This window comes from Maudiozyma barnettii, assembly GCF_903064755.1.
Source record: "Maudiozyma barnettii strain CLIB 1767 genome assembly, contig: KABA2_03, whole genome shotgun sequence".
NCBI classification, from domain to species: domain Eukaryota; kingdom Fungi; phylum Ascomycota; class Saccharomycetes; order Saccharomycetales; family Saccharomycetaceae; genus Maudiozyma; species Maudiozyma barnettii.
In genome coordinates this window covers 255,651-274,911 of record NW_024545240.1, presented here as the reverse complement: position 1 = coordinate 274,911, position 19,261 = coordinate 255,651, and the positions used below count along the sequence as shown (strand labels likewise).

Here is a 19,261-nt window from a genome sequence, read left to right as displayed (position 1 = left end):
GACTTTAACGTATATATACAGATACATAATTATATCGAAAACAATTATTACCTTTTTAATTTTAAATTTCGAAGCAACAATATTAGGATATATAAATAACATTCATCTTGTTTCTGTTTCATCCCTAATAAATGTGAAAATTTCGCTACTCATTTGAAGTTTCGATTTCTTTGTCTTAAATTTTGGGCATCTTAAGTTAACGCGTACAAGAAATCAATTATGATCTTGAAGTTCAAGTACTTGACATTTTCAATTCACTCAATCAAGTTAAAAGTAGCACTGTCACCATTGCGATATTAGTAGTCAACACATCTGTACAACTCAAAAATGGAGATTATTGAGGAACCACTCAAGGAATCAGGAATTTCAATTGATCTACAAGAAAGATATGGACGTTGGAAGAAAAATACAAAACTACTATACGATTATTTAAACACGAACACTTCAAAATGGCCTTCCCTGACGTGCCAATTTTTCCCTGACTTGGATACTACCACTGATACACATCGTATTTTATTGTCATCATTTACCTCATCACAATTACCTGAAGATGAAGCGATATATATTTCAACAATATCGACTTCAAAACACTTAAATTGGGCTTCATTGAATAATTTTGATATCGATACCATGGAATTCAAGCCCGATAATTCGACCAAATTCCCTTCTAAACATTTGACTACAGATATCACTATAAAGTTTCCAAACGGTGATTGTAACAGTGCGACGTTTCTGCCTCAGAATCCTGATTTGATTGCTGGTGCATCATCAGACGGTTCCATATATATATTCAACAGAACAAAGCATGGTAGTCGTAAACTTAGACAAGTACAGGATTCTCAACTACTATATGAAGCACGTTTCAATTCAAGAGGTAACTTGGTGGATGACATTTCTGAACCCAATGAGGTTCTCTCCATCGATTGGAATAAGCAGAAAGAAGGAGAACTTCTGTCGTCTTATTCTAATGGCGATATAAAAATATGGGATATGAAAACATATACAATGAAAAACGCTGATATTTCTAATACAGTTCTAAGTTTTAATTTTGATGCTATGGGTACCAACTGCGTGAGCTGGATGCCTTCCCATGAATCTCTTTTTGCTGCCGCAGGTGAAAGTAATATAATGTCAATATTGGATACTAGAAAGAAAGACCTCGAAATAAATAAAATCAATATGAAACACCATTCTCAAGGGATAAACTCTTGTAGATTTAACATATTTAACAGTATGTTATTAGCAAGTGCAGATGGGAACGGACGTGTCAATATCTGGGATATAAGACAACTGGATCAGGAACCAGTTTCAACATTTGAACATGGCTCCTCTATTTCAGCGATAGAATGGAATCCGAACCTTGAAACAATACTAGCTACTGCAGGACAGGAGGATGGCCTGGTTAAAATATGGGATACATCGAACAGTGAACCTATATTTGTCCATGGAGGTCATATGCTTGGTGTCAATGACGTAGCTTGGAATGCCCACGATCCATGGTTAATGTGCAGCGTTGCAAATGACAATACAACTCACATATGGAAACCTGCTCGTAGTATAGTAGACGATGCTTAAGGGAACAAATGTTGAGGTAATTGGCTGTTTTTTAGATTTTATTATGTCTATATATCTGTACATAATCGCATCACATGAATAATTTTACACCAATTCATTAGCATTCATACATATAGTCAGTATTTAATGTTCTTGTGCAACAACAACCATTACATGTAACTTCTCTTGGGTAGATCCTAGGGAAGCTGAATATCATTCAAGCCACAAAGTCTAGGAGTTGTAGTTTTTCCTTTTCTAAATGTCATTTCATTATATTTAACATTTTTACAACCTGGAGGTGCTATTCCTTCCTTGTTCCAATCTGGGTCATAAAATATACTTTTTTTACCTAATATCTCAAGAGAAGTCTCATCCTTATTTTCATCCACCTTTCCAATGTTATTTCGTATCATAAAATCAAGGTCATCTTTCAATTTCGTTAGGTATGTAGTTTCATTACGCGTGAGTGTATCCTTCTTTTGTAATTCTTGTATCTTCTTCTGGCAACTTGATCTGTTAGTATTGCGTAGTTTTTCTATCCTGTTATTCTTTCGAATCTCCTTATTTCGTTCTTGGGATCTCTTCTTTTGTCTCTTATCTTCTCAAACGTTCAAAATATCTCTGATAGATACCTCTTGTTAAATAGTTAATATTATGTGCTGTCTTAAAATGAATGATCTCATCGATAATGTTGAAAAGAGTTAACTATATACGAATCATCAAGGCTATAAAATAGACATACTTTCACTATCCATTCCTAACCAGTTTCATTAACTGGCAGCTCTACAACAATATTTAGTTCCAATATATATAGATCACGAAGTCTTTTATATTATTTGCGACTTGGCATCTGGGTTTCTTATAATCTGAAGGTCCTTAATTAGATATGAAAAAATAAAAAATTAAATTCAATAAAACAGATAAAGAGAGAGCAGCTTCGACAAATTCTGTATAGTAACAAAGGAACAGTCAAAAGGAAAATAAATCTATAGTATATGTACTGGGCGATACATTAGTTATAACGTGTTTACTTTTTATGGAAACTTTCTAGAATCAATTATGTCACAAAATTCTTCAAACATACTAAACAAGCCAACCAATCTGACACTTAACGACGATATGTATAAACCAGATTTCGGCGGAGTTCCAAGTCAAGCATTGGATGCAATTAGAATGCGATTGGCCCAACTTACACATTCCCTCCGTAAGATTAGGGATGATCTTTCAAAGGCAGAACTTCCACAATGGTACTCGTTGCAATCACAACTGAACGTTACGTTGACTCAAATGATGTCTGTGACATCTACGTTAGAACATTTCCATGATACGTTAGATGCTACTGTAGTATATCCATTGCCTAAATTTCCTACTACATCACACGAGACTCTTTTAACCACACTTTTAAGAAAGAAGTACACACCTGAAGTGGATGAATGGATTAGTGAATCGCGAGAATCGTCTGGATTAGATCACACTCAACTGTCGGCCAAAAATGTAAAACAAGTGCTGCAAAAGGATAAAGAATGTACAAAATGGGCTCTTGATCTTTTTTCAAGTGAATTTGAGAAATATAACTTTAAGGGCTTAAAAACTAAAAAAGAGGAGTTGGAGGGTGACCTGATGGAAACCGATTACATACCCACATCTCAAAATGTTAAACCTTCTGAAGCATTTGTAATAGAAGATGTACTTAACTTCGTATTCCGTGGAGAAGAAAAGGATGAGAAACTTGAAGTTGAGAAAGATAACTCTATAACAAACTAATTACTATGCATGATCGAAACTGTTGTTTCGCTAATTATAAATAACAACACGACTACATATCCATATACCTATATATAAAGAAAAATAAATATCTACAAGGTGAATTAATATGAATTCGAAATAGAGCATATGATGATGGAAGAAGCCATGGAAGAGGGTATTACATTACTTTATAGTAAAATGTGATGAACAAAATATTCATAGCAATGAAGTAAGGACCATGACCTTGATGACTTCAAATGACGAATATCCTGTATGTGCAAAAATGATGAAAGAAAAATGACTAAATTCAGAGCTTTTAAGATGTACAATATTATACTGAATGAGTTAATTTCATTGCTAAAGTACTCGAATCTCAAGAGCTCTATGTTTGCGAAAGAAGTCTAATTACAACTTCCCAGGTACCGAACATTATGATACTATTTGGTACGGTTCTCATTAAATGTGGGGTTAGACCACTATACATTGATATGAAACCTTCCTCTTTAATAATAACTTTAAAACTTTGTAATAAACCCGTGTACTTTACTTTACCATTCTCTACCGGTGATTGTCTCAACCTAGTTCTAACAACCTCATGAGGATATGTCACTATACTAGCGATAAATTTAGCTAAACCGGCACCACCAGATCTTTGACACCATTCTTTAACCCTTTCACCAGTTGTTTTGTGTTTATCACCGTCATGGCCAAATTTTTCTATCGATCTAGTCTTGATCATTAACTTCATTTGTTCGTAAAGTAACCATTGCAATATACCTTCTACCGATCCTAAATATGATGCACTAAGACCCTTATACAAACCTCTGACACCTTCATTTTTTACAATACTCTTTAAACAATCCCACGAATTTACATACTGTCTGGTCTTACCTGCTTTATCTAATTGGACACGAGTTTTAATCATCCAGATAGGGTTGGTTGCTGTGGAGGTAGCCCACCCAGCTGTAGCAGCCGACATCAAATGAATTAGTGGCGATTCCTGACCATTATTGAATGCTTTAGAATAGAGTTCCTTAGTTGTACCGTAAGTAAAGAAATTAATACTTCTAGCAGGAATGACACCCACCAGATTTGGCCCTAAACCCTTAAACAGACTTCTAAAACCTTCTTGTCTATAAACATTCCCAAGGATACCACATGTTTCCTTAAAATGTAAACTTGCCTGACTCGCTACTTGAACAATTTTAAAGTTCGACGTAGAAATATGTGTTGGTGTTTTGAATTTGTAAACGTCCTTATAGACATCACTTTGTAATCTGGTTTTTACCAAATCAAATGGACAAGTGACAATGGCGCCTGCCATACCACCAATACCACCAGCTACAAAATGTACCCAGGGTTTCACAGTTGGATGGCTCTCTATTTTGTTTTCAGTATCTTGCTGGTTAAGTTGTGTAGACTCTCTGAAGGACGCAGATTTTTCATCACTGGCCAAATATGGCGTAGACTCAATGGCATCATCGGTCCATTCTTCGATGGTTTTCTTTGGCATTGTAAACCTCTATAATAAAATTATCAGGTCTGAATTTTTGTTATTTATAATGAAATAATGATAACGTCAACTTTTCAACTGTGAAGATATTCAATGCTTTCAGATTTGTATATCTTAACTATATTTTGCCTTATTGATGATCAATGGTAAAAATATCTATTTACAAGGAAATTCTTATAATCTTCAGAGGACGGCCAAAGAAATATTTTCAATAAGAAATGAGAGTAAGCGGATAATATATCTTGATAGTTTGTTTTGGTGTCCAACAGATCTATGTTCTTCATCTGTTTTATGTTGGTGTCTTTTACATTGTTATATCAATATTTTCAACTCGACGTCCTCTCTTCACTTTATTTTTTTTTTATTCAGTTTTACGCTGTAAAACCTTCGAAGGGAACAATGCTATAGTAATAAAACGAAAATGAAAATGTGACATATCAGAATAATAAACGTATATCAATTAGTCTTTAAGATGATGGACTTAAATCTTTCAATGGGTTCGTTGATATCATTTAGACATTAGAAGTGCATTTCGATTGCTAGGTATCTAGGATGAAAGAGCACTATCTATTTATCTTCTACAATTTATATAAAAGAAAACTTTTAAACTTTAAAATTATTATTAATATGACTAATTATATGTATATTAGAGATATAGAACAAACCTTTGCCATTCCTATGTAAGTATACAACAATTTAACTTATAATATGTAGATAGAAAATGTGGATAGGATGCACCATGGAGAAGTTAAATATGAAAGCAAACATCGTATAATATCGATACAATTAGATGAAAGTTTCGTATGGAACTGGAGCCAAAGTTTGTGGAACGTTACCTTCGGTAGAAACAATACGAGCTTCTCTTGGTTGAGCTGGTTGTCTCTTTAGTTGGACAGCAATACCTTGAGCCTTAGCTTCAGTACGCTTAGCAGCGTTAGTCTTAACTCTTTCCAAGAATTCAGCTCTACACTTAGAGTGCTTGATATGTTCGACTCTGATGTTTAGTCTCTTTTCTAGGTATCTGTTACCGACCATCTTGTTAACGATGATACCAACAGAAGACTTGGTGACGTTGTAAACAACACCGGTCTTACCTTGGTAGAACTTGTGAGGCATACCCTTGTGGATGGAACCGTTAGCCTTGATGTCAACGATGTCACCAACCTTGTAGGTCTTCAAGTAGGTGGTCAAAGAGACAGCACCATGCTTTCTGAAGTCCCTTTGGAACATGTAACGAGTACGAGATCTGTAACCGTGACTATAACAATTTTTTTATTTCATTTCACATCTGTAACTTTTAAGATACTTATATGTATCTATGAATCAACCCCTTAGAATAATTCATAAATACATTCCAGTACATTTGGATAAAGTTATTAACGTAATAATGCAATTGTTTGTTAGTAAAATTTATTCATTAAGATCATTTAAATGGAGTTTTTGTATTAATATTAATATTGTTATCGGTATATGATATTCCTTAAAATATAAATCGGTCATTTAACAAGAGTTTTTCATCAATATCTTTGCCCTATCTTTGTTATTATATTCTCAAACAGTTCCATGTTGATATAACCTCATGTATGTGTTTATAATTAATGCTATCGTTCTTACTAAAATTGCCATTTTTGATATTTTAAAATTCATTCATCCTATAAAACAAACGTCAAGGCTAACATAGTCCACGGTTTAATGGCTTATTACATTTTTCATAATCCTATTATTAATTCAATCTCAATTATTTTCGACACAATTTAATTCTCATTACTTGCACAATATTCCATTTTAAAATTCGTCTTTATGGTACATACGATTTACCCATTTTTGCTTATCGTTCTTGCGTTTGTTGTCTTAAAGTAGATCAATACTATTAAGAATTAAATTTAAGTACAAGCCTTTTAACTAGACTTTAACATATACAATCCTTCACTACATTGGGAGAAATCATCAAGGTTCGGTTCGTTAGTAAGTGTACTGAAACTTTGGTAGTAGACATTGAACCCACATTGGCTAAACCCAATGTTCAATGAGACTACAGAATTACTAACTGTTCCCTCTTGGGTGATGTAAAACCTCTCTAAGTCAGTCAGTAAACATTAGCGAAATTATGAAAAATTTCATTATTGTTCGAAAGCGCTCCGCTACGAAGATTTAGGTGTGGTTTCGCAACTCCGTCAAAAAACAAAAGAACTCTGACGACGCAAAAATTAAAATAAAATTTTGAAGTTGAAAAAGTGATAAAAATGATAAAATGTACAGATGTTATTTGGATGTACGGGTGCAAGTCATACTCTGGAATGTTAAATTGAATGTCAGTCATGTTACTCAACAAGTGCCACAATTAGTATAGACATTCGAAATAGGATAATTTAAAAAGGTAAGAGAAGATCATCTATAATAGAAGTTAGAAATCAATTAGTTGAGTTTTAGTTATATAAAATATAGAGAAAAATAAAGGATCTTATTATACAATAATTACTAAAAATTGTCAATTAATTTATTCTTCGTCAGCTTCTTCAGCTTCAGCATCTTCAGCTGGCTTACCGGCGTGCTTTCTAGCAACTCTACCTGGTCTAGCACCACCGAATGGAGAGGTTGGAGCGAAGTCAATGTGCTTTTCAGAGTCTAATCTGACCATGAAGGAGGCAACGTTAACGATTTGCTTACCAACAGCAATGTGTCTTTGAGAAATCAAGACTCTGGCGTGGTGAACAGACTTGGCTAGACCTAGCTTGTAAACTTGGGTTTGTAGTCTTCTTTCCAAGAAATCTTCAACCTTTAGAGCTAAAACGTAATCCAGCTTCTTCTTGTCTTCGGATAGAACACCAATTCTCACTAGTCTTCTGATCAAAGCATTACCTTCGAATAATCTCTTTGGGTCCTTTTCATCTCTGGTCAATAGATCTCTAGCAGCACGACGGATCTTAGATAGTTGGAAAGAAATTCTGTAGATTTCTCTCTTGTTCTTTAGACCGAACTCACCGGCTAGCTTCATTTCAGCATCTAGACGGGAGGATTCATATGGTCTCTTTGGAGTAGAGTAGGTCTTGGAGTAAGTTCTTGGGGCTCCTAATTAATAGAAAATAGAGTATTCCAAATATTTTTGATTATGAAGAAAAATATTATCATCCATAATAATAAAAATAGAAAATACAGAATAAATTTGTTAGTATTAATGATCTAAAATGACATGTTTATTTATCAACTAAACACACAATTCTTCCGTTTCGATATGCACTGAAGTAAACATCATATGAGAGATAAGTGGAATATTCACCTTAGAGACTCAACTAGAAATTTAAGTTCTTCTTTAAAAATATAGTTACTGAAACCCTTTTCACAAAATCAAATAGATGATTCAAATTACATTTCTATCCACCAATTAAAGGAAGGGGGGTTAAGTCGTATCTTATCGTACTGTATTTCATAAAGTTATCTATCTCCTTTTTACATATGTATGTTCTTTTCAGCTCATATTATTCATTATCATTATAGTACATACTTGGCATCTTGAAATCTGGAAAACGGTCTGGTGCTCTTTAATCACTAAATGAAACAATAATAATAATATTAGTGGTTAAAAGTTTACCTTCTTTTAAATGTATCATTATTTTAGTGAAATTGATATTATGACATCTTACTATTGCTAGGCCGAGCAGCAAAAGTTTCAGAGCCATCGAGCAGCAATCCGTACTAACACCATTAAGCATTCTGGCACTTACACCATGATGATCAATACCACTCGATATTGAATATTCACTCATCTTTCCATAGTCTAAAACTGAAAAATTCATTTCGCGCAGGCGAAATGAATTGAGGAAATTAAGAAGATGAAATCCCCAAACATTTCAAAAAATTAATTTTTAAATTAGGAAATTAAAGTTTCTTAGATGTGAGGATGTTGGGCGGGTGCACGGATGTAGGTAGTCTAAAGAAAAGGGTTATTTCAATTTGTCTCACAATTTTAATCTTAATTAAGAGATATTCTTACATATCTTAGCTCATAGAAATAGAAACATTCGATTGGTATAACGAACAAGGATAGATTATCTCAAAGAAAAATACTCACCAGTAAACTCAAAGAATACGACAAGACTTTATTTTAGACGCTTCTGTTTGTATGAAAAATGTCCTTGTTAGAAACCCTATTACAACAAAGGGAAGAACGACTCATTGCATTGCATGAAAGAATCACAGTAAATCCTATAGTACGTCCACATACAGAACAATCACCTAAAAGTACTATCAGTATAAGGAATGAAATTGAAGTAGATCAAAACATTGAAGCTACCATAACGCCTGGTCAGACTTCAAAAGTGACCGAACCTACATTACCATCGACTGAAAAGACATCAATGCATGAAGATGTCACATTAGATTTGAAGAATAAAATGAAGGATAGTTTAGATGAATTACAACGAAGGACAAACATTTCCATAAAAAATATATTACGACACCGTATGATAACTGATTCATCCAATAAATTATAGTAGAATGATGTAATGACTGGCTAAATATTTTATTTTTTTTATTTTATTTTTTATTTTGAATCGAATTTAATTGAATTTATCATAGTGTATAATAATAGGAAAGGTTATGTAAATATACATGATGTGTAAAAATAAATACATATATCAAAAAAACAATTGTAAAAATATATTTGAAATTTTAATTTTTGTTCTTTTTGAACTTGTTATATTTGGGAAACCAATATAACAAGTTGAAAAAAGGTTCATCAGGATAACAAAACATCGAACATATCAACCACGTCTAATGAATATTCATCTTAATCTTGTTACTCGTGACTTTCCTTTTTTATAAAAGTATGTATTCATGAATGGCATAAAAGGTATCAACAAAAACAATTTCACGTCGTGCTTAGGGGAACGAAACTGATGTCAGTTAGCATAATATAAATAGTCTATCATGTTTAAATAGTGAATGCAACATAAACGTACATCAAAGCGAATACAAAGAAAGCTAGAGCACCACAAAGAGTTATGGTTCTTATACTAATTTTATTTGCTAGATATCTACCACCAACGACAGCCATGGCATTACATAGCACATGACCCACGACAGCACCGAAGATAACATTCCAGTAGTTACTATCCGATGCCATGGCAATAATACTAATTTGAGAGCGATCACCAAGCTCACCGACAAAGATCATTGCAAAAATTTGAATCCAAACAGGGGAAAACACGTATGATGCAAGTCTCTTTATAGAGGCACCCATTTGTTCCAATTGAGTCATACCATTCCTAGCCTTTTCACTCTTTTCTTCTACTTTACCATTTTCAACGTCATCCATGTGAGCATTCATATCTCTAACAGCAATCTCTTCTTCTACCTCTGCCATTTCTTCTTCGACACCAGCATCCTTTGACATCTCTAGACCTTCCATAGTCAGTTTGTAACCAAAGACTAAGAATAATAAACCTGCTAAGAAAGCAGTATAACGTTCAGGAATGAAAGAGACACAAGTGTGACCTAAAAGACCCGATAGAACGGTCATAATGACTAAAGATGTGGAAGAAGCAGTAAACACTAACCATCTTGGATGACGCATAGACATCAAAGCAGATATTAAGAAAGTCTTATCACCAATCTCGGAGAATATAATCATCGAAACAGACATTACAAAAGAACTAAATGCTGAATCATTCTGAACATTAGCTTGACCAGCAGAAGTGACATCACCTGTTGTACCAACTGCTACAGATTGTGCAGTTTCTGAAGCTCCTACAATTTGGGTAAGGAGCGGAAGTAATAGAGACCAATACAGGGAAGAAGATACCATTATTTTAAATTATTTTGTATATTTGATTATTGTTCAGTTGAATATGTGTAAATATCGAAAAGCAAAAACAACAGTACTAAATCTGGTGATATATAATTTTCGAAGTTTTGATCCTCTAGTTTTATATATCTAGTCTAGTAGAACAATAAATGTACTCTCTCTTCTTCTATATGTAAAACAGCGCCTTGAAAGTGTTATACAAAGGCAAGTTTACAACTTTATGTTTACCTTAAATGTCGTTGACCATTTCCTGTAGAGAATATGTCATTGATTAACTCAGAATTCTTCCTGGTTGCATTGCTTCGATAAAATTTTCAACTTTTCCATCAGAACACGGGCCTAATCTCACAGTGAAAACGCGCTGCAAGACGCGTCAGTATAATTTATTCTCTCTCTCTCTCTATGTAAGACAACGAATACCTCTGTAAATACACATGTAGAAATATCTATAGATATAGATACACACACATATATATATTGAAATAAGGGCGCAAAATCACAATACTGATACAGTGAAGGAGTGATATCTCGTAGAGGAGATTGTAGTCTTTATTGTTCTGTGTTTATATACTTATACCCTATTTAGGCTAGTAACCTTGAATAAAGTTCAAGAATTTCATTTAACTTTAAGGACTGCACATTACAGTATATTATGCTCTGCAATTGATTTGTGCCTATATTAAGATATACATCGTAAATAATACGTATCATTGCCTTAATTGTCCACCATTTTATCGCACTCTATTTTAGAGAAAATATGACAGTATTTCGGTTTTTGTTGAAAGGAAAAGGAGAGGTCGGTGAAGAATGTATACCTTAAAGGAACATAACATTACCTAAACTAATATAACGAATAATGGTGTAGAATAACTTATTTGATTACGGACGACCCAAATAGTCTAGATATCTAAACTATCTACCTATATATTTAGGTGAAACATTAGCATTGCCACTTGAATTTATTAATCATTCCATGTCTACAAATAACCATTACCTTCCTACCTTCCATTGTTATTCTTTTGAAGAAATGGAGAGCAGAAAGATACCTTTGCTTCATTCAATCATCGGGAGTTGCTATTTTTATAGTAAATAAAGGGAAGCTTGTTGTCCACTGATTACTGTTTACTGTAAAAATTTCGCGATGAGTTCCGCGTAAATCTCGAAAGCTTGTTTATAGTGAAAAATTTATGTCAGTTTATCAATACTTTCATCTTTATGCTGATTTTGACTAGTACAGGCAACAAGATCGGGTCTTATCATAGTTAAAAAGTACAGAGAATGGGAAGATAGATAACCTGTTGAGCTTCTACATCTCATAGATACTTATACAATAAGCCATATATCAATATATTTCTGTACTGATAAGATAGTATATCGTTTTCAGAAGCAAAGAATGTCAAGTACAACAAATCAAGATACTGACTTGAATTTAGATGAAGATGAAGTGATTCAAGATTGGTCAGACATTTCAAAGATTCAAAATGATAACCCCATATTATCAATACCAAAGAGAGGTGAAAAGGATTATGAACCGGATGGTACTGATATTCAAGAATTAATGTTATACAGGGCTAAGAAGGCAATGTTTGACACTCTAGAGAATTCCGTGCGAGGCTCTACAGTGAAATCTCAAGTAAAAGGTTATTACATCCCCGACAAACATGTGGCTATGTTACCACATGCAAAGGGGAATTTTGTTCAAACAATGGGGGAAACAGATAAAGATGGTACTTTATGGTTACATTTTTTTGAGTTTTTATACTTAGCTGAAAGAGGTACAATAACACCATATTGGAAAGCTTATGGTGATAACGTTGAATTACCATTAAGTATTGAAGATTTATATTCTTATTTTAAAAACCAAAAAGAAATGGACAATTTTTCTATTTATGCTCATTTGAAAAGATTAGGTTTCATCGTGAGAAGTTCAGATCAATATATTATTACAAAGTATAATATTTCGTTTTATCCACCCCTCGATTTTAAATCAAAGACGATAGGATCCATGAGAAATATCGTACACAGAATCACATCATCTTTTACGTCCACAGGTATTTCGTTATTCAATGGGATTATATTCAGTCACTGGCATTTTTATTTAAAGAGATACAAATCGTCACCAGAGATATACGAGTCCCTAAACAAACTAATTACACACCAAAAGATTCCTCATTCGATATCTGATTTACGTTACGAACATAATAATGTTAAGGAACAGTCAAGTTATTCAACTCCAACGAGTTTGAAAATTAGTTTTAATATATGGAAACCTAATCCTACATTTAAAAAAAAATACCCAGAATTACCAGATTATCAAGTAGTTACATACAATAAAAATGTATCAAACCAATCCTTCCCAACTTACAATGAACTAAGAACTTTATTTAAGTCCTTAGATTATAAATTTAATTTTATCGAAGACAGTTCAAATGTAGACTTTTGGAATAAAAATACTTATAACAATGGAATTTTACGTGAAAACATATTGGACGAGTTAACTAATCACCCCAGAAATAAAATCAAGAACACCGAACAAGTTGGAAAAAAACAATCTGTCAACAAGAAAAAAACGCCCCGTAAGGAATTACCACCACACATTCAACAACTAAAAAGATTAAAAAATGGTTACCGTAGTTTCTTATTAGCGATAATGGATAATGGTATAATAAGTTTTGCCAAAATTTCAGAAGCTGATTTCGGTTCTGAAAATGTTTGGTATGTACCTCCTCCTAATGGTATAGTAGCCAGGCCTAACCAAAACGGGAGAAATAAAAATAAGCACAGGAATACTCAAAGAAAGGAAGACAAGCAATCTAAAAAATAACACACACACACATACACCTTATATATTATATAATGCATCCTTTATAAATAAAGCCTATTTACTATATTTAGAGTAAAGATTTTCATCAAATACAGATGATTTATCATAAAATGCGGTTGGGTTTCTTTGTAATTCAGCTTCTTCTTGTGCTGTCTGTTCACGTCTTGCCATCAAACCATTCATACCAAAAGGTGCTTCTTTCGGCGGCCTCTGAGGAACCATAGGGGTCATTCCTGCAGGAGGTTGCTGGTTAATTCCGTTAGAGATAGAGTTATAAGAACCAGGCACAGGAATAGGGGGAGCCATCGAAGAATAAGGCGGAGGCTGAGGAATGCTATAGGTCCTGGATGGAATAACAGGGGAGTTTAATGACATATTATTCATTTGAGAGTCTAAAGAAATAAATCCATTACTTTCTACATTGTTATTCCCAGATTGTTCAGGTAATGGAGGAGGCAATGCGCTCGAATTACCGCCTTCATTTCCATTGTGTGCACTATTTAAAGCACTTGCCTGAACTAACTCTTTACTCATCTTCAGTAAGGAATCGTAAAATTGAAGACCCTTAATAATGTCTTTATTAAAATTAGAGAATGCAACAGAGGCTGCTTCTAATTTTTCATAAAACATTCTCCTATTCTTTTCATTTGTAGCTTCTTCAGAGGCCCTATCCTTCAGTCCAGATATAGAAAATATTTCGTCTAATTTTACCTTTATGTCGTTAATTAGTGAAGTCTGTTTAAAAACAGTAGCTTCAAGTCTTGAGCTTAAAGGCGAAAATTTCTCTAATTCTTTAGCAAATAACTCCTTAAGATCATCTGAATTGTTGGTAGTAGCTATAACCAAAGAAGTTATATCATCTTCATTAATCTTATCCTTCAACTCCGATAGAATCTCAGAACGTTCACCATTTAAAACACGCAGTGCTTCAGATCCTTGCTTTATTTCATTAATATTTGAAAGTATAGCAGTGGTTTGTGTATCATCAACATCCAGTAAGCTAGGTTGAGAGGAAGACTTCGTATTATACGTATTAAAATTACTCCATAACTTTTCAGGATTGCCCAATAATTTGATTTCATCGGCGTATGGTTTAACGACAGAAAATAATTTATCATCCGATTTGGATGCATCAATAAGAGAAGTTTTCAATTTTACACCATTTTCCTTTTGATCTGATGGTAAAGTTGCAAGTACGCCTGTTACTTCTCTCCTCTTTGCGGCAATATCATTCATAGCTTGGGATATATCCTTAAAATTACTTTTTTGAACATTGGTTGACAACTGAGATAAAGAATCTCTCATTTGCGTTACAATAGTATCGAACGCTCCAACAGTATTTCCATTTCTATATTTATTCTCAAGGTCTCTAACCAGACTATCCAAATTGGTGTAGTCAATGAATGATTTGTATTCGAAGTTTGCAGTTTCAGCAGCATCAGTTTCTCTCCTTAGTAAACTATCCTTTTGATCAGAATATATACTCTCCTTTTCATATGCTTCCATTGGTACAATACCCTTGTACAATACATTGGTTTTCTTCATTACATCATTATTAAAAGGTGCTAATTGTTCTGGCCACGTTGGCGCTTTAATTGCATCCATCGGTTTAATACTTTCCACCGAAACACTTTGAGGAATAGATTCATGATAAATATAATCATTATCCTTAATAAGTTGTTGCAATTTTAGTTCCACTGTCTCTTTGAATCCCTCAAAGTCAATAAAATCCATTAACCAGGCTTTGAATGCAAGTGAGTTGATCACAGAATTCACGGCTAATTTTAAGAAAGCAATAGCCTCCCCAGTCTTATTTTGTTGTTCCAATGCAACACCATGGTAATATGCTGCAACTGCTCTGAAAAAGTTTACTTTACAAGTAACAATAGTGCTCCATCTTGGTTCACCGTAAGGCGCTAACCCACCATCTGGTTTCTTTTGGAAAGAAATACATTTTTCATAACCATTATGTGTTGCCAAAGCTAATTTACTAATCAATGAAGCCTGTTTTTCTGCTGTTGGTCCATTTATTAACTTCATCATGAACATTTCTTGAGCTTCAGAATGGCAAAGATTAGACAAAAACTGAGTACTTTCTGCCTGTATATCAATAGATGGAGAGTTCAGAAAATTTTCTGATAGGAATTGGAAACACATTGTAGCTTTTGATAGATAACTGATGGCAGTTTTATAATCTGAATCAATTTTCTCCTTTGCTGCATTATTTAAAAGAACTGCAATGTTGTAAAGCGTGGCTGATTTTTCAAACACTAATGTATGTTGCTTATATTTTTGTGCTTCATTTGACAGTGTATATTCAGCATCATACCATACAAAATCGATCTTTAATAGGGCAGTGCTATTACCTAATCTTTGATTTAATTGTTCTAAATATGCATAATATGTATAGTTCTGCTCCAACAAAGTATCTAAAGCCAGCTCTCCATTAGAATTATTTCTAATATGGTCTAATTCAGAAGCTAATTTTTCGTCAAAAAACTGGCTCCATTGTTGCACTCCATATACTCTCTTCAAATATGATGACAGAGCTTTTTTCCACTTCAGTTCCTCGGTGTCTTTTAATTTTAATTCAACAATGCACGGTTTCATTTTGATGTTTCAAAGAAAACTACAGTATATCTAACTTTTAATATCTGGTTTTCTATAAATTATAGATGTTTACTCCTTTTATATTGATTGATGTAGCTGGTTTACCCCTTTTTTGGAAAAATATGGAATTCTTGTTATCTTATTACTTTCTTATTCATTTATAAGCATTTTCTAAAAATCGTAAAATCCACGTGACTGATTTAATTTTTTTTTGAACTACACTATTGACCTGAAGGGGACCCGGTATCAAGTACAATAATAATACAGAGAGAGCTTCGAAACCAATTCATATTTAGGGAACATGCGGTACTCACCAAAGGGCTATATACCAAGTAACTACCCCAAAAAATCCAGGAATTGAAGTAGTTGTAAGCGTTACACCTTATTATATTATATTTTGTGTCACAACATTGTTGAAAGATGCTAATGATACGCCCTGCTGTGAGGAGCAGTTATTTACCAACAAGGAGTACTCTTTATAGTCTAGGTCAAACTAGATTATTCTCTCAAAGTAGATCAATCCTCCAAGAGAGTAAAAAAGTTGAAGACGCACCAAAGAAGAAGGTAGCAAAGAAAAATGAATCTTCAAATAATTTCAATCCAAGATATTTAGGTGTTACAGCGAACATGTATATTCCAACAAGTTATAAGAACTTACCAAATGTTTTTATGAATCCCTTTGCTGTCTTCAATTCTTTAATTAGACGTTGTTATATATTTGGTTTTAATACTTTTAAAGTTGCCCTATTCCGATTTCAAACTGGGACAACTCCGAAGTTCCTATTATGGAAGAATAAAGCCATTGAGTTATATATTCAAGTGAATAAGGCATTTGCCAATAAGAATGTCAAAACAGTGACTCCAGGAGTGTCATTGTGGGTTGAGGAAGCGTTAATTAATAGGATTTCAAGACTTCCTAAGAATTTAAATCTAGATTGGCAAATTTTGAAATTTAACAATGTTCCAAAATTGATATCGATTGAACCTATCATGATGCCTGGTAAGCCCTTAGAGAATATTCAACTTGTCTATCGATTTGACACTCAGCAGGAATTGATCAAATTTGATCAAAATACTCAAAGGACAGAAAAACAAGTAAGAGATATTGTTGATTATATGGTTTTCTTATGTGATGCCACCACTGATCAAATGATTCTGATAGGTTCTGTATTTGAAAGTAAACAAAATGATAAACTACCAAAGAGTAGCGATGTCGATAGGAAACAAGTTGCTAAGAATATGAGACTAAACGGTGATATATTCAGATTACCACCAAACTGAAAAAAAAAAGAGAACAATCTCCCACACAAAAAGATAAGTTAGAACAGTGAGAGATCGAATCATAAACCATATACTCATATGATGACCTTATCATATTTCCCATCGTTTTTTGATTATTTGGAGACCCCCCCAGCAAATAAATAATAATTCTTAAATATTTTTTAGAAAACATTATAAATCTCTTGTATATACAACAAATATAAAGTTTTACTTCAATTAAACAAACAAACTTACTTTGCCAAGTATTATTTACAAAGTCCTTAAAACCTTAATAAGATTTATTAACAAGAAAAAATACACTTTAAAAATAATTATATCAAATTATTTTAAGCCTCCTCAAAGGGTTAAAATAGAGTATTATGTATGTGAATTCTACGAGAATAAAAGGCTTGACAAAACACAGTCATATATTGAAACACGATGACGTCTACAAAAGGAGATAAAATTAATAAATTTCATAATTTGATCAATGTGGGCAATTTAGTTATTCCCTCCTGCGGCCCACCTTTTTTTTTCCACAAGGAAATCATAATCTTGACCGGATTCATTGCATAAATATACTACAATATAAAGAGGCTTAAAAACAAACTTTATTATGTAGTTTCTTTATAGGATTGAATCACCCATGTTCTTAATAAATGGCTATATTGTTATAAGGCCTAGCTAGATAACCTTTTTTATGATCACCGATATTCAGACAAATTAAGTAAAAAAAATTATTACCATTGTACGTTATGCACAAAATTAATTTCTTGGCAAAATTGAAATAAATAATTGTTATTGTTATTAGTCAATGATTGTGTATCCGAATATTAACCATTTGTTTATAGTTTATATATTTATAAGCCCCATCTGTCATCTGTAAAAAACAAATTAATTTCTTGGCAAAAGAAAAAAGAAAAAAGAAGTCTAAATATTTCGATTTCTAAAAATCGCCAAGCCATTAAATTGTAGACAGTTTTGTTGAATAGTAGTATATAATAGTGATGTCACTACGTCAGAGAGTTTACTGTAGGATGGTAAAATGCCATAAATATTTAAATTTGCTACGAACAATGAACTGTACTTTCTATGTTACTATGTCATAAAGGGCAAAGCAAGTAAGAATACTGAAATATAATGTTACAAAGATAGTATAGCTTTCTCTCTACACAAGTGTATATTATGTGTATACTACTCCATGATATTAATGAAAAATCATGAAAAACAACAATAAATAACCATTATATTGGATGATGGAGAGTGTACCTCTTGATATCATTCCATTAACATTTCTTTTTATCAAGTCTAGATATGAACCTGTTTGGTTCTAGAAACACCAACCAAAAAAAGAGAAGTAAATAACGGATACACACCCGTCTATCCAATCGAGTATATTTAATAGGAAACCTCCAGTTACTACTATATATAAAACAAATATTGCCCACTTAGCAGTCTGATATTTCGTAATCTGACTGAATTGGCAATATGAATCGATCTGTAGGAAGTAACCGTCAAAACAAAGAATTTAGACAGAATCCATATTCTGACTGTAATTAATTCCTTTTGAAACTGAGAACGGAGAATTACGTTTGCACCTAAAAATTTACGTTCCACGGAGAAAGAATTTTGTTTCTCAACAAAAACCCCGAACAGCGAAGAGTGCAAAAGAGCGAACTAAAATTGTAACGCTCAGTATCCTTTGAATTTGCTTTCTCCAATTTTAGAAGTTGTCTCTTTTTCTATCCGCGGGCCGAATCATTTGAGTGCTGCAGGATTATTTTACCGTAGAAGAGTACTTGGTAGACAAAGAGAATGAGGGCTCTAAACTTCCTTTTCTTTTTTTCTTTTAATAATGTCAAAGGGAAAAGAGAGAGAGATGAGAGAGAGAGAGAGAGAGAGAGAGAGAGGAGATAGTGGAAATATCTACTTTCAATATTATATTCCTTCC

The 19,261-nt window shown here is 33.2% G+C and overlaps 10 protein-coding genes across 10 annotated transcripts; 4 read left to right on the top strand and 6 right to left on the bottom strand.

Annotated features, from left to right (window-relative positions):
* Positions 1 to 327: 327 nt before the first annotated feature.
* Positions 328 to 1,575, top strand: MSI1 (Msi1p; the record flags this gene model as incomplete). Its single annotated transcript, XM_041549594.1, has 1 exon — positions 328 to 1,575. The coding sequence occupies one exon, from the start codon at positions 328 to 330 to the stop codon at positions 1,573 to 1,575; it is 1,248 nt and encodes a 415-aa protein (XP_041405528.1).
* A 176-nt stretch (positions 1,576 to 1,751) lies between these two features.
* On the bottom strand, positions 1,752 to 2,309 carry AIM4 (Aim4p; the record flags this gene model as incomplete). Its single annotated transcript, XM_041549593.1, has 2 exons — positions 1,752 to 2,041; positions 2,297 to 2,309. The coding sequence occupies 2 exons, from the start codon at positions 2,307 to 2,309 to the stop codon at positions 1,752 to 1,754; spliced, it is 303 nt and encodes a 100-aa protein (XP_041405527.1).
* Positions 2,310 to 2,613: 304 nt separating this feature from the next.
* Positions 2,614 to 3,318, top strand: MED8 (Med8p; the record flags this gene model as incomplete). Its single annotated transcript, XM_041549592.1, has 1 exon — positions 2,614 to 3,318. One exon carries the CDS (start codon positions 2,614 to 2,616, stop codon positions 3,316 to 3,318), a length of 705 nt encoding a protein of 234 aa, XP_041405526.1.
* A 364-nt stretch (positions 3,319 to 3,682) lies between these two features.
* On the bottom strand, positions 3,683 to 4,813 carry RIM2 (Rim2p; the record flags this gene model as incomplete). The annotated part of the gene is made up of 1 exon (XM_041549591.1): positions 3,683 to 4,813. One exon carries the CDS (start codon positions 4,811 to 4,813, stop codon positions 3,683 to 3,685), a length of 1,131 nt encoding a protein of 376 aa, XP_041405525.1.
* Positions 4,814 to 5,599: 786 nt separating this feature from the next.
* On the bottom strand, positions 5,600 to 6,635 carry RPL21A (60S ribosomal protein eL21; the record flags this gene model as incomplete). The annotated part of the gene is made up of 2 exons (XM_041549590.1): positions 5,600 to 6,071; positions 6,625 to 6,635. The coding sequence occupies 2 exons, from the start codon at positions 6,633 to 6,635 to the stop codon at positions 5,600 to 5,602; spliced, it is 483 nt and encodes a 160-aa protein (XP_041405524.1).
* A 675-nt stretch (positions 6,636 to 7,310) lies between these two features.
* On the bottom strand, positions 7,311 to 8,322 carry RPS9B (40S ribosomal protein uS4; the record flags this gene model as incomplete). Its single annotated transcript, XM_041549589.1, has 2 exons — positions 7,311 to 7,882; positions 8,316 to 8,322. The coding sequence occupies 2 exons, from the start codon at positions 8,320 to 8,322 to the stop codon at positions 7,311 to 7,313; spliced, it is 579 nt and encodes a 192-aa protein (XP_041405523.1).
* A 1,421-nt stretch (positions 8,323 to 9,743) lies between these two features.
* Positions 9,744 to 10,616, bottom strand: GDT1 (putative ribosome biosynthesis protein GDT1; the record flags this gene model as incomplete). The annotated part of the gene is made up of 1 exon (XM_041549588.1): positions 9,744 to 10,616. The coding sequence occupies one exon, from the start codon at positions 10,614 to 10,616 to the stop codon at positions 9,744 to 9,746; it is 873 nt and encodes a 290-aa protein (XP_041405522.1).
* A 1,393-nt stretch (positions 10,617 to 12,009) lies between these two features.
* SEN54 (tRNA splicing endonuclease subunit SEN54) lies at positions 12,010 to 13,440 on the top strand (the record flags this gene model as incomplete). The annotated part of the gene is made up of 1 exon (XM_041549587.1): positions 12,010 to 13,440. One exon carries the CDS (start codon positions 12,010 to 12,012, stop codon positions 13,438 to 13,440), a length of 1,431 nt encoding a protein of 476 aa, XP_041405521.1.
* Positions 13,441 to 13,494: 54 nt separating this feature from the next.
* BRO1 (Bro1p) lies at positions 13,495 to 16,050 on the bottom strand (the record flags this gene model as incomplete). The annotated part of the gene is made up of 1 exon (XM_041549586.1): positions 13,495 to 16,050. One exon carries the CDS (start codon positions 16,048 to 16,050, stop codon positions 13,495 to 13,497), a length of 2,556 nt encoding a protein of 851 aa, XP_041405520.1.
* Positions 16,051 to 16,470: 420 nt separating this feature from the next.
* MBA1 (Mba1p) lies at positions 16,471 to 17,331 on the top strand (the record flags this gene model as incomplete). The annotated part of the gene is made up of 1 exon (XM_041549585.1): positions 16,471 to 17,331. One exon carries the CDS (start codon positions 16,471 to 16,473, stop codon positions 17,329 to 17,331), a length of 861 nt encoding a protein of 286 aa, XP_041405519.1.
* Positions 17,332 to 19,261: the final 1,930 nt, after the last annotated feature.